At 42.7% G+C, this 12,500-nt stretch overlaps 1 protein-coding gene across 1 annotated transcript in view; it reads right to left on the reverse strand.

The window, feature by feature from the left end:
* The window catches only part of LOC113635280 (protein unc-13 homolog C), a 140,527-nt gene that overhangs the window by 106,750 nt on the left and 21,277 nt on the right, over positions 1 to 12,500 (reverse strand). The window contains exons 6-9 of the mRNA XM_047822819.1: positions 8,946 to 8,951; positions 8,070 to 8,141; positions 2,601 to 2,820; positions 1,608 to 1,699 (exon numbers count right to left, since the gene is read on the reverse strand). Of these exons, the coding sequence (XP_047678775.1) occupies positions 1,608 to 1,699; positions 2,601 to 2,820; positions 8,070 to 8,141; positions 8,946 to 8,951 (390 nt within the window). The remainder of the gene's footprint in view (positions 1 to 1,607; positions 1,700 to 2,600; positions 2,821 to 8,069; positions 8,142 to 8,945; positions 8,952 to 12,500) is intronic.

The raw sequence follows: 12,500 nt of genomic DNA on the forward strand, positions 1-12,500 counted from the left end.
CGAAATATTGTTTGAACATTCAGTATTTACATACAGTACACACACACTATACACACACAGTACACACACACACTATACACACACACACTATACACACACACTATACACACACACTATACACACACACTATACACACACACTATACACACACACTATACACACACACTATACACACACAGTATACACACACACTATACACATACAGTATACACACACACTATACACATACAGTATACACACACTATACACACACACTATACACACACACTATACACACACACTATACACACACACAATACACACACACTATACACACACACTATACACACACACTATACACACACACTATACACACACACTATACACACACACTACACACACACAGTACACACACACAGTATACACACACAGTATACACACACACAGTATACACACACAGTATACACACACACAGTATACACACACAGTATACACACACACACAGTATACACACCGGTCGGTCGGCGTTGTTTCTGTTACTGTTTATTGTCTTTTGTGTATTGCATTTTTTGTACTTTTTGTATTGTCTTGTAATTTATGTCTGCACTGTCTTTTGTCCTGCACTGTCTTTTGTCCTGCACTGTCTTTTGTCCTGCACTGTCTTTTGTCCTGCACTGTCTTTTGTCCTGCACTGTCTTGTCTGTCTTGTCCTGCACTGTCTGCACCAGGTTACACAGTTGCACTTTATGTGGCTAAGACTACTTACATGTCCTTAGCCCTGTCTTTGTGTTATGTAGCTCCCTGATCCTGGAGAAACGTCTCATGTCACCGTGTACTGCAACAGCTATATATGGTTGTAATGACAATAAAAGCTTCTTGACTCTCTCTCTCTCTCTATCTCTGTCTCTCTCTCTCACACACACACACACACACACACACACACACACACACACACACACTATTTCGCTCTAATGATTTATCCTGATGGCTTGTTCTATAAATCCTGCTGAATAAAGGCCCATTTGTTGTGTTGGCAGTCAGCCATATTTGCGATGGTCACTCCAACAATAGGCAATAACACACGTCACGCTCACAACGGCGTTATTACGCACCATAACACACCGCTCTCAAAGCCGAGGTTGTAACAGGAAGCCAGAATATTTAAAACAAGGCTTGTTTTTTTTATCCTAGGGTTTTCATCAGGCTAATAAAACCGTGTTCACAGTGAAACTGAAGAGTCATCGTGTCAGGACTCCGGAGGTTTATCCCCTCACCTTCGTCTTTACTCCGACATTCCCAGTCAGATACAAACTAGCTCATTTAACAGCTGACAATATTTCATCACGGTTAAAAGAACAATTAACAAAAGAAACCAAAACTAAGTCGTTTAACATTCGGAAAGCATTGTACGATCGTGAAGTACAGACAGTGTTGAGCTTCTGTGCTTTAATGACAAAAGCTAACATTTTGTCAAACAGTGATGTGGAAACAATGAAGCTTAAAGAATAAATCCATTGTGAGACTCTTAGCTAGACTTACAGGCATAAAAAAGACGAGCCATCCAACAAACTAGCAAAGGACTTAGTTGTGTCGATTGTATCTGCACACTCAGAAAAAAACAAACAAACCACAGCTTCTCCTCCTACAGAAAGACTCATCATTAATCTGACTGATGGAGAAGGACAGCGTGCTTCTGTCAGGCCAGCAGCCTGGAGGAACCCTACACAAGTAAACAAGCTCCTTTAGCTTCCATTCTGACGAGTGAACGCATGAATAAACCCACATCTCTGTCACACGACCAAAGTAATAAACCCAGGAAGGAACTGAGACATCCAATCGTATGTATGTATTGAGCAGGAAAATCACCAAACTGTCCTCTGGACAGCTTGTCGAGTCAGATGTGATAAGAATCAGAGTTAATTGCTTGTGACAGCCCTCATTTCACTGATACATAGACTTCTGGCACAGTCCGGTGTCAAATTAGTAGTGAAGAAGAAAAACGCAGAGAGGGAAGCGCTTCCATTCACACAAGTGCAAGCACATTTTAGGTTTACTAATTTGACCCATTTGGCTTCCCATAGTTGCTCCACCTTTCTGACCTCATTCGGCTTCCACTTCTACATATTGGAACATGAACTATATATTCTAGTTCACTTTAATTATTCCCTGGTCTTCTTTCCACTATCTATCTATCTATCTATCTATCTATCTATCTATCTATCTATCTATCTATCTATCTATCTATCTATCTATCTATCTATCTATCTATCTATCTATCTATCTATCTATCTATCTATCTATCTATCTATCTATCTATCTATCTATACCGATCTATCTATCTATCTATCTATCTATCTATCTATCTATCTATCTATCTATCTATCTATCTATCTATCTATCTATCTATCTATCTATCGAAATACCGATCTATCTATCGATCTATCTATATACTGATCTATCTATCTATCTATCTATCTATCTATCTATCTATCTATCTATCTATCTATCTATCTATCTATCTATCTATCTATCTATCTATGACCTACACACGATTATTGTACACAATAAGGATCTTTGTTATGCACCTGCCCACATTTACATGTGTTAATATGCGCACTCACGCTGCAGGCAGTCGGCGTTCAGCAGGTCCTGACACTTCTCATGACACTTGACCCCACACTCGGTGCAGCGCATGCCCTGACGTGCAATGCCCCACAGCAGACCCTCACATTCGGGGCAGTAGGTTGGAGCTGTCGCCGTCCACACCTCAAAATGATGAGGCGTTGTAGATGATATGGGATAGATCAACGCCTGCAGAGTCTTCCTCAACACCTGCAGCTTCTACAGAGAGAGAGAGAGAGAGAGAGAGAGAGAGAGAGAGAGAGAGAGAGAGAAACATGGTGGATGTATCTGTAATCAGTTATCTGAATCCATCTTGCAGAGATTTGTAGAAATTTACCTTTGAAATTTATGCCAGCACCATAAAATTTCGCCCTGGAGTCTAATCACAGCAATTTAATGACAGATACAAACAGTTCCTGGTTCTGGAATCTAAAGACTCAGGAACATAAAATCCAGGACATGAGCCTATGAACTTATAAACCTTTGACCCAGAGTCCAATAAATCCAGGAATGTTCCCACAGGAACCGACAGTAAAGATCTGAAGAGAAGAACTTTAGGTCTGTAGTCTAAAGCCTGAAGTCATAACCAGGATCTTTACCCCGGGAACACGTTTTGCCCCAGGAACCTAAACCCAGGTACTTTAGCTAAATACCTGCAGTCTAGGGACTTTATACAAAAGGAATTTTTGCTCAGAAATGATTTCCAGAGATTCACTAAGTTTCCGCTTCGTGCTTAGAGGTAGTTTTAATTTTCTACATTAGACTTTACTCGCCACATTAGATTTCCCTCGCTACATTAGACTTTACTCGCTACCTTATATATCCCTCGTCCTGAAACCCTGTATCTGTGTAGATAAAAGCTCCCGCTGGTGAGATCTATCTTCACACACACACACACACACACACACACACACACACACACACACACACACACACACACACACACACACACACACACACACAGTTCTGCTTCTCCTCAGCTGCACTCAGCATGGGGACGGATTCAGGTGAACTTCACGTAGACGTTATAAACCTAGCATTACTCATGCTCTGTACTCCGCCGGACCATTAGCAAGTCATCGGAGCTTCATTTCCTGTGGGGATTGTTAAGTGTCGGTGTGTACAGCCGCTAAACTCTGTCCTGCGTCGGCACCAGGAGCAGCAGCCTGTTGGTCGGCTTTATAATAAAATTCATTAGCAAGCTGCAGCGACTCGTTTTCCTTCATAAACGTTATGGAGATCGATATGAAGCTCGGGCCACACTGGCACACTGACTGCACACTCGCAGCTCGTGCCGTGTGCTCGCTGCCCAGCTGCTGGCTGACAACTCATCCTGAATTCCACTCCATCACTCCATCGATTCCTGCACACCTTACCCTGCTCCCTGCATGCAAACCGGTGCGCCGAGAGATACGAGCATCGTCTACGGGTGCAGTCGACTCTCCTATGAGCTCTGTCGTCTCTTCCGTAAAACCTTTAGAGTCGACTTAACTAACAGACTCGATTAAACTCGTAGAGGAGACGATCTTAGCGGTGAAGAAGGTTGCGAGATTGAATCTTAGCTCCGACCGAGCTGCCACTGACTGGCCCCTGAGAACGGCCCTTAAGCCTCGTATCATATTATCGTATAACAGCTGAAATAAAACAGAAGCCACTTCGGATCAGGATGTCTGGCGAATGGCATAAATGTGTAGAGAAGTTAAACCTGATTAAAGCTGCAGGAGCGCCGATGAAATCTATATTAATATTCTATTATACAGAGTGTTGAGTCTGGATGGAGACGGACGCAGCGCCCACATTAACACTCGTTATTTTACAGATCCACTCCAATTTTTACATACATTTCATTTTACCTCTTTCAATTAGTCCTCCATCTTTCCCTCTTTCACACTCTTCATCCTTCCCCTTACTCCACCGGCATACTTTCTTTTTACATCATTTACTAGGAGGTTCGGGTAAGAGATCTCTGCATCGTCTTCACTCTTACCTATGCTTCGTGTTGTATCCTCTCTCTCTCTCTCTCTCTTCTCTCTCTCTCTCTCTCTCTCTCTCTTTTTTCCCCTCCACTCTCTCTATACCAATACGATATATTATACAGAGATATATAAATACTTATAGAACTTATATAAAGATAGAGAGATAGAACGATATAGATATAAGATATATTTTGATAATATATATAAATATATATTTTAGAGAGATTGAATATATTATATATAATGATATATAGACTTATATATATATAAATATATATTTATAGTACATAATATATCATATATCTATATATATAGTTATGAGATTCTTCATATATTATTTTTTTCCTACCTTACTACAACCATACATGCGCGATCTATATATACTTATCATATATACAATATATATTTCTCCTCTCTCTCTCTCTCTCTCTCTCCTTCTCTTTCTCTACTCTCTCTCAGTCTCTCTCTCCTCTCTTCCTCTCTCCTTCTCTCTCTTCTACATCCGTACCCCGCTCTCTCCCTCCCCCCTCCCTGTTCCTTTCTTTCTCCTTTGATTTCTCCCACTCATTTGTTAGACTAAATTAAATCACATGCACACACACATACACACACACACACACACACACACACACACACACACACACACACACACACACACACACACACACACACACACACACACACACACACACATACACACACACACACACACACATACACACACACACACACACACACACACACACACACACACACACACATACACACACACACACACACACACACACACACATACACAAATACACACACATACACACACACACACACACATACACACACACACACACACACACACACACACACACACACACACACACACACACACACACACATACACAAATACACACACACACACACACACACACACACACACACACACACACACACACACACACACAGGTCTTTACAAGACAGAGAATAAATCACATCATTAAAAGTTAAGCTCTCGATTACACTGTGTTTAATTCCCTGTAATTAGTTCCCTCTGTAGTGTGTGTTGTACATCACACTGCAGTCACAGCGCCGTCTTTAATATCACTCAGGATCTTTCTCAGTTTGTAGAGGAAAGTTTCAGCTCACACTGTGAATGACCCTGTAACCCAGGAGCTGTTGTAGCTACACACACACACACACACACACACACACACACTGTAGGGTAATTAAGAGGAACGTTTCCCATAATGCTTTGCTGTGCACCACAATTAAAAAAAGGACCCGAGCCACTAGATCGGCTTCGAGAAAAACTTGTACAAGTTCCTCCTTTCTCTCTTCAGACTCTAAACGAAGGAAGCCTGGATTCCAGCCAGATGTTTCCTCTAATGACGTCAGACTGCTCTGAGCGGTCATAACACTGATACGAAGTCGGATTAACACACATTTAATCTGCAGGATTTGTACCGTAGCTTTATTTAAACACGCCTCAGGAAAGTTGTCTTCTAATCAAACCTACGAACGCTGATGCGCTTTACTTTTATTAGCACACATAGCCTGTTACCTGTGACCTATATTTCCTTTCCTCCATCTGGCCACCGATAAGGAAAGTTCGGACGCTCCGACCATCTGGCTACGGCAGCCGATTTTAGGCTCTGATTTCCCTGAAGATTTCATTTCCTCTCCGTCTCCTTTTTATCCTCGCTACAGTTAATAACACTCCGACATCTGCTTCCTGATCCGCACTACAGCCTACTTCCGTCTCACTTTACTGTCTTTCAGTCCTGCTTTAGGAGACAGTCTCCGTTTAGAGAGCTCTTATCTCACTGTGGGGATGAAGAGATGAGCGAGACTTCACGTCACAACCTCAACAAAGTCCAGAGCTGAAGGATCAGAACCATTCATTCATTCATTCATTCACTCATCTTCTACCGCTTATCTGAACTTCTCGGGTCACGGGGAGCCTGTGCCTATCTCAGGCGTCATCGGGCATCGAGGCAGGATACACCCTGGACGGAGTGCCAACCCATCACAGGGCACACACACACACACACACACACACACACACACACACTACAGACAAGTTTCCAGAGATGCCAATCAACCTACCATGCATGTCTTTGGACCGGGGGAGGAAACCGGAGTACCCGGAGGAAACCCCCGAGGCACGGGGAGAACATGCAAACTCCACACACACAAGGTGGAGGTGGGAATCGAACCCCCGACCCTGGAGGTGTGAGGCAAACATGCTAACCGTTAAGCCACCGTGCCCCACCAGGTCTAAATCTGATCTGTCTAATCCCCAAAAAAATAAAAAGTGCCTGTCTAATCTTTAGTGTATACGATGAAGTGTTTCACAGAAATGTCCGATCCAAACAAAACAAAATCCAGAACGGTCCGATTTAGACGAAACCGTCCGAGCTCATGTTCTGGTGACGCCTGAAATAACCGTCCGATCCCAAATAAGTTTCCAGACTAAAGGGATCAAACGCAGCACTTTCGGCACCCGATAGCGACTGATATCGACTGATCTGCTGCGTTGGGATAATGCGGTGAGCGAGGGATGAAGGTCAGCAGAAAAGAGGAGTAATTCTCTCTTCATCGATTCAGATTCTCTCGTTCCTCCATGGCGGTGCTGGCACGACCACAGAACTTATCGTACAGCTCCGTAATTAAAAGTGGAGCGACTGAAACCTCAGCATAAAAAGTGATGAAGTCAAAACCCTCCATGTGCCTGCTGAAAAGAACCATCTGGTTGTAATCACCACATCAGAGCTGCAAAAATGGGCGTGGCTTTGGAGTGAATAAGGAAACCGGAATCCATATATGGTAATGAGAGTAGAGCAGGGGAATGGGTGTGACCTAAAGGCTGATCGTTGACAGAAAAGTGGGCGTGTCCTTACATCCAAGGATGGAAATTACACCATGTAAGACTTTAAAGGACGTAGTCGAATAAGTATGAAAGCCAAAACGTCAATAAGAAAAGCAGAAATCTGGGCGTGGCTTTATATAGTAATGTGGGTGTGTCTTTAAGTCTGTATGTGTGAATGACAGGAGCTCTGAATGGTCAGGTTTAAAGGCGTCAGAATGAAGTGGGAATTTGTGATGAGTGAAGGCGTGGTCTAAACGCCCTATATGGTAATGTGGGCGTGTTTGTGATTTACATATAAAGATACGCAGGCCAAAAGAAGGAAGTCGCTGGTATTAAGCATACAGTACGTGTCATCACAGACATATCATCTAACTCACTAAGTTAGACACGCCCACTGCTCTGGAACTTCCTGTTTCAGTGATGTCTCCACTGACTGACGTTTTTCACGCTTCCTGTTTGTGTCTTGTTTGTCGTTATCTGATTTCAATGACACAGTGATTGCGTGTGTGTATTCACCTGTATGCAGGTGATTGTGTGTGTGTGTGTGTGTGTGTGTGTGTGTGTGTGTGTGTGTGTGTGTGTGTGTGTGTGTGTAATTGTCCATTATGCAGGGTGTCTCCAGCACTCACCAGCTCCTCGTTGTTCAGGGTGGATCTGGTCACCAGGGCAAACGAGATGCCTGCCTTTCGAGCAGCCAAAGTCTGCAGAGAGAAGCATGTATTACACACAAATCACATTTCACATCAAATCCGCTCTGGAAATCTGCCTCCTGCCTCCTGCCTCCGTCTTTCTCTTTATCGAATCATCGCCTGTGAGTGCTACAAACGCAGCGTATCGCTACGAGCTAACGGCTCCGCTCACCATCACGTTTACAGCCCGGCCGACAAAGTGAACATTTTATCTAAGGGCTTCTTTTATTTTCCCATCTGCTCCACGTTCACATTTCTTTCTGCGGTTGTTTATAGCTCGCGTAGAAGACTATTTCTGAAGGGATGTGATATGATGGGAAGCTTATGACGATAAAAGGCCTATTTTGTCAATCAGGTTTAATATTAAATCTAAATATAAAAAAAAAAAACAGGAAATAAAACAATAAAAAAAAAAAAAAAAAAAAAAAAAAAAACGACAGCGTTGTCATGAACTGCATAAACTCGTAGGAGCTGCGCGACGTTACGCAACATCATGCAACATTCCAAAAATATATACATAGAGAATATGGCATAAAAATAACAATATATAAAATATATAAACTCTGGCTTAGAAATAAACCTTCTGCTATTTCTAATCCTAGTGCACGATGTTTCAGTAACGACAGAATGTCCAGAAACACAGAGACGATTTTCTCGGAGGAAAAAGTCGTATTTTTTCACCGTATATATATATAAACCTCCGCTAGCAACTTTTCGTCATCACGACGCCAATCTTTTGGACCTCAATTAGCGCTTTATGAGCAATTAGAGCAATTAACACGATTAAATCCGACACCGAAATAGACGGATACTCACCAAGGCCTTTGTTGTTCGGAGGAAGTAATGTAAGCCGAGAAGGAAAGAAGAAGAAAGGATGAATTAGTGAGTGAAATGAAGAGCTAATTAGGGTTTAGTGGCATTTGGTGCATCTGCAGCGCTGTACTGACTGACTGCCATGCTGAGGGTCAGAAAACGCTTTATTTTAGCTTCTGTGTTATTATTTTTAAGCATTATTATTACTATTATTATAAATACTGTACATTCCTAACACGGCCTCATGGATGACATGCACTACAAATCTTACTCATGCTCTCGCCGTATAAATAATCCAAAACCTCTTGAATGCGTCAGAACGTAATTAATTATGAGTTACGATACACGACGACACCGTTAGGTTTCTCACGTGACGTCAGCTAACAAACACCGACCACACACTGACATTAGGGGTTGCATGGACTAGCCGCCGTGGGGATGTCGACTAGCCTCGCGGTTGGGACAGGAAGCTAACGGTGTGTGATAAACGATATTTAGATGCTGGGGAACGTTGTTGTTGTTTTTTTTTTTCTCTTTTGTTTTTACGCACCATTAACACTGCTATGTTTGCAGTGCGGTGACTTGTAGAGGTGTGTACAGAAAAACGTACAGCTTAATAAATAATAAACCGTCGCACTGTGATCGGGATCGGGAGCGTGTGAAAGAGCCGCAGGTTACGCATCGCTATACGGCCTCTCTCGGATAGTTCGCGGTGCTAATGTCTGCTCTACTGCACTGATTTCTCTTTCATTGCTAACATGTAAAGACCCCGGACTCTGTCACCTGTACGTTGGGATGCTAACTGACCTGTGCTTCGATTCGTTCTGTACTGAATCTTTAACAACCCGATGTCCTGATACCGCTTTTACTTCAGCTACGTTAAAGACAGACTAGATGGCTAATTTCACGGTACCTGTGACCAGTGACAATAAAGGCTACTACTACTACTACTACTACTACTACTACTACTACTACTACTAGTCGACTACTTGAGTTCGAATCACTGCTCGACTAGTAAAAACGAGCGGTCGTGCAACCCCTAAGCTACATGTGGGAATTTATGGGTTGACTAAATAGAGGAAAAGACAAAGGGAAAGGGAGAGAAAGGCAGAGAGAGAAATCGAGAAGAAGGATAAGTGTACAGATAGGAAATGCAGGATAGTGTATAGATTTGTCTTTACCAGTTATCGAGCCGCGAGAAGCCAACCGTGGTAAAGACGTGACGTTTACGTTTAGCGATAAACACCAGAAAGCAGAGGGAGGTGCGGGAGCGGGACGACTCCAAACCTGTACATGAACCCCTTTAGCGTTTATGTAAGTGTAGAATAATCAGCATGCAGCGGAGTGACTGAGGCTTGCGGCAGGCAATGCCATAAAATGGAAGCGCGCGGATGGATAAGGTCGGATATGCTCGTTAATTTCGTTTAATTAACACATAACGGCCTTAAGAGCAGCTTTTATTCCCTGATGTACAAACCCGGGGTCCCTCACCTGTCCTCATCCACTCAAATCACACACATCCCGGGGACACAGGGGGCGGAGCATAGGGTAATCTGTTCAGCCAATAACAAGCTCCATTCTGTCTATCACACACTCAGGGATCTCTACACATGGATACATTTACATTTATGGCATTATCCAGAGTGACTTACAACTGAGCAACTGAGGGTTAAGGGCCTTGCTCAGGGGCCCAGCAGTGGCAGCTTGGGGGTTCGAACCCATGAACTTCCGATCAGTAGCCCAACACCTTAACCACTGAGCTACCACACCCCCAGGATACAAACATGGTTCCTCAAGTGTTTTTTTCAATGACGCTCTGTTTATTAGGACCAATAAGGACCAACCACAGAACCCGTTTGGGTGCTTAATGGAATGTCCATCCACCCATAAGGAAAGCAAGACACCTTATAAAAGGGGCAGATCCTGAATCCGTTAGCGGTTCTCCTGAAGGAACCCAAAGAGCTTCCATTCAGTTCCCTTTAAGGACCATTTTCATTAGAAGCTCTTCAAACATCCTGAAGGAATCCTTGCAGTCTTGAACAAACATGGAGAACTCAACTGTTCTTCGGTTTGTCAGTCTAGAACCAACCTTTTGGTCTGTACCTCAGAGAACCCTTGAAGGCTTACTGTAAATCCCTATGGAAGAAAAGAAACCCTTCCTCAAGGGTTATCTGGGGTTTAGGACATAAAAACCTTTCTGGTTTCTTCCAGACACACCTAGAACTTGGAAGCAATGAGCTATTTGTAGCATAGTGACACTTTTCTAGCAGCACTGGTTCCATCAAAACTCCTTTGGTTTGGTTCTCTGAAGAAACACGTACATGTTCTCTGTCCAACCCAAAAACTGAACAACAACAAAAAACTCCCTCATACAGTATGATCTCTGGATCAACATGACATCAAGTTCTCACTGTTCTCCTTAGAAGTTCTTACTTGAACCCTACAGCAGGAGGAGGACCTGTTCATGAGGTCTCTAGATGGTAGTTCTCACAAACTACAGAGGTTTTACTAAAAATAATGGCGATACTCTCTTATAATGTTCTACATAGTACATTTGTGTGGTTCTCCCAAAAATAGCTCACTTCATCTTCAACTAAACCCTCAAAGAACTCTTGAGGAACTCTACGGCTTCTACTGTAGCATTCACATCAAGAATCCTTCGGTTTATCTTTCTGGAGGAACCTTTATACTGTAGGTTCCCTGTAGAACCTCACTAAAGGTTCTCTGGATGGTTAAATCCTCCAGCATCTTAAAGGTTCTACCATCTTTATATGTTCTATCTAGATTTCTGTCCAAGAGCGAACTAAACTATCCGACAAAAAAAAAAAAAAACTACATGAAGAACTTTAAACCGGTTTGATCGACATTGTAACTGGCTGTCCAGGTTTTGTTTAAGCTCCGCCCCAGATGACCCCGAGTCACTGTTAGAGAGTGCAATCAGGACACAGCTGGGTTCTGTCCTGCGTCCCGAACTAATCAGACCGCTGCTCTGTGCACAGACGAGGACAGAGGCATGATGGGATACGAGCCGCCACACAGCACTGACTTCATCCGGCACGGTACGAGACTTTTTCCCGCTGCACGCTTTGAGGACACTCACAGTTCAGTCAGAAGTCAATGAAGTCCACATATATATATTTTTGGGTGGAGTTGTCAACATTTCTCAGGCTTTTCTCTCTCTTTTTTTTTTTTTTTACTTCTTTTAGTTTTTATCTTCATCTCTTTCTAGAAGAAATGGCTGAGCTTTTTTTTTTTTTTGGGCTGGCAGGAAATCTGACAACTCACGGAAAAATATGCCCCATAATAAATATGGGCCAATGAGGGAATGGCATGTAGAAGACGCACGAGTCCCAAAAACAACACAAGAACGGCCCGTACTTACCCAGGCAGTGTAGGTTTTTTTTTTGTTTTTTTGTTTTTTTTTAAACATGCAAGAAATAAATCAATGAATACAGAATCAATGCTTTTACTTTTTTGGACTGTTTCACATTTATATTAAAAACAAAGCAATTTCATGGAAAAATCTTAAAACACGATCTAAAAATTTCAACAAAAACA

Source organism: Tachysurus fulvidraco, chromosome 13 (assembly GCF_022655615.1).
Source record: "Tachysurus fulvidraco isolate hzauxx_2018 chromosome 13, HZAU_PFXX_2.0, whole genome shotgun sequence".
In the NCBI taxonomy this organism is placed as follows: domain Eukaryota; kingdom Metazoa; phylum Chordata; class Actinopteri; order Siluriformes; family Bagridae; genus Tachysurus; species Tachysurus fulvidraco.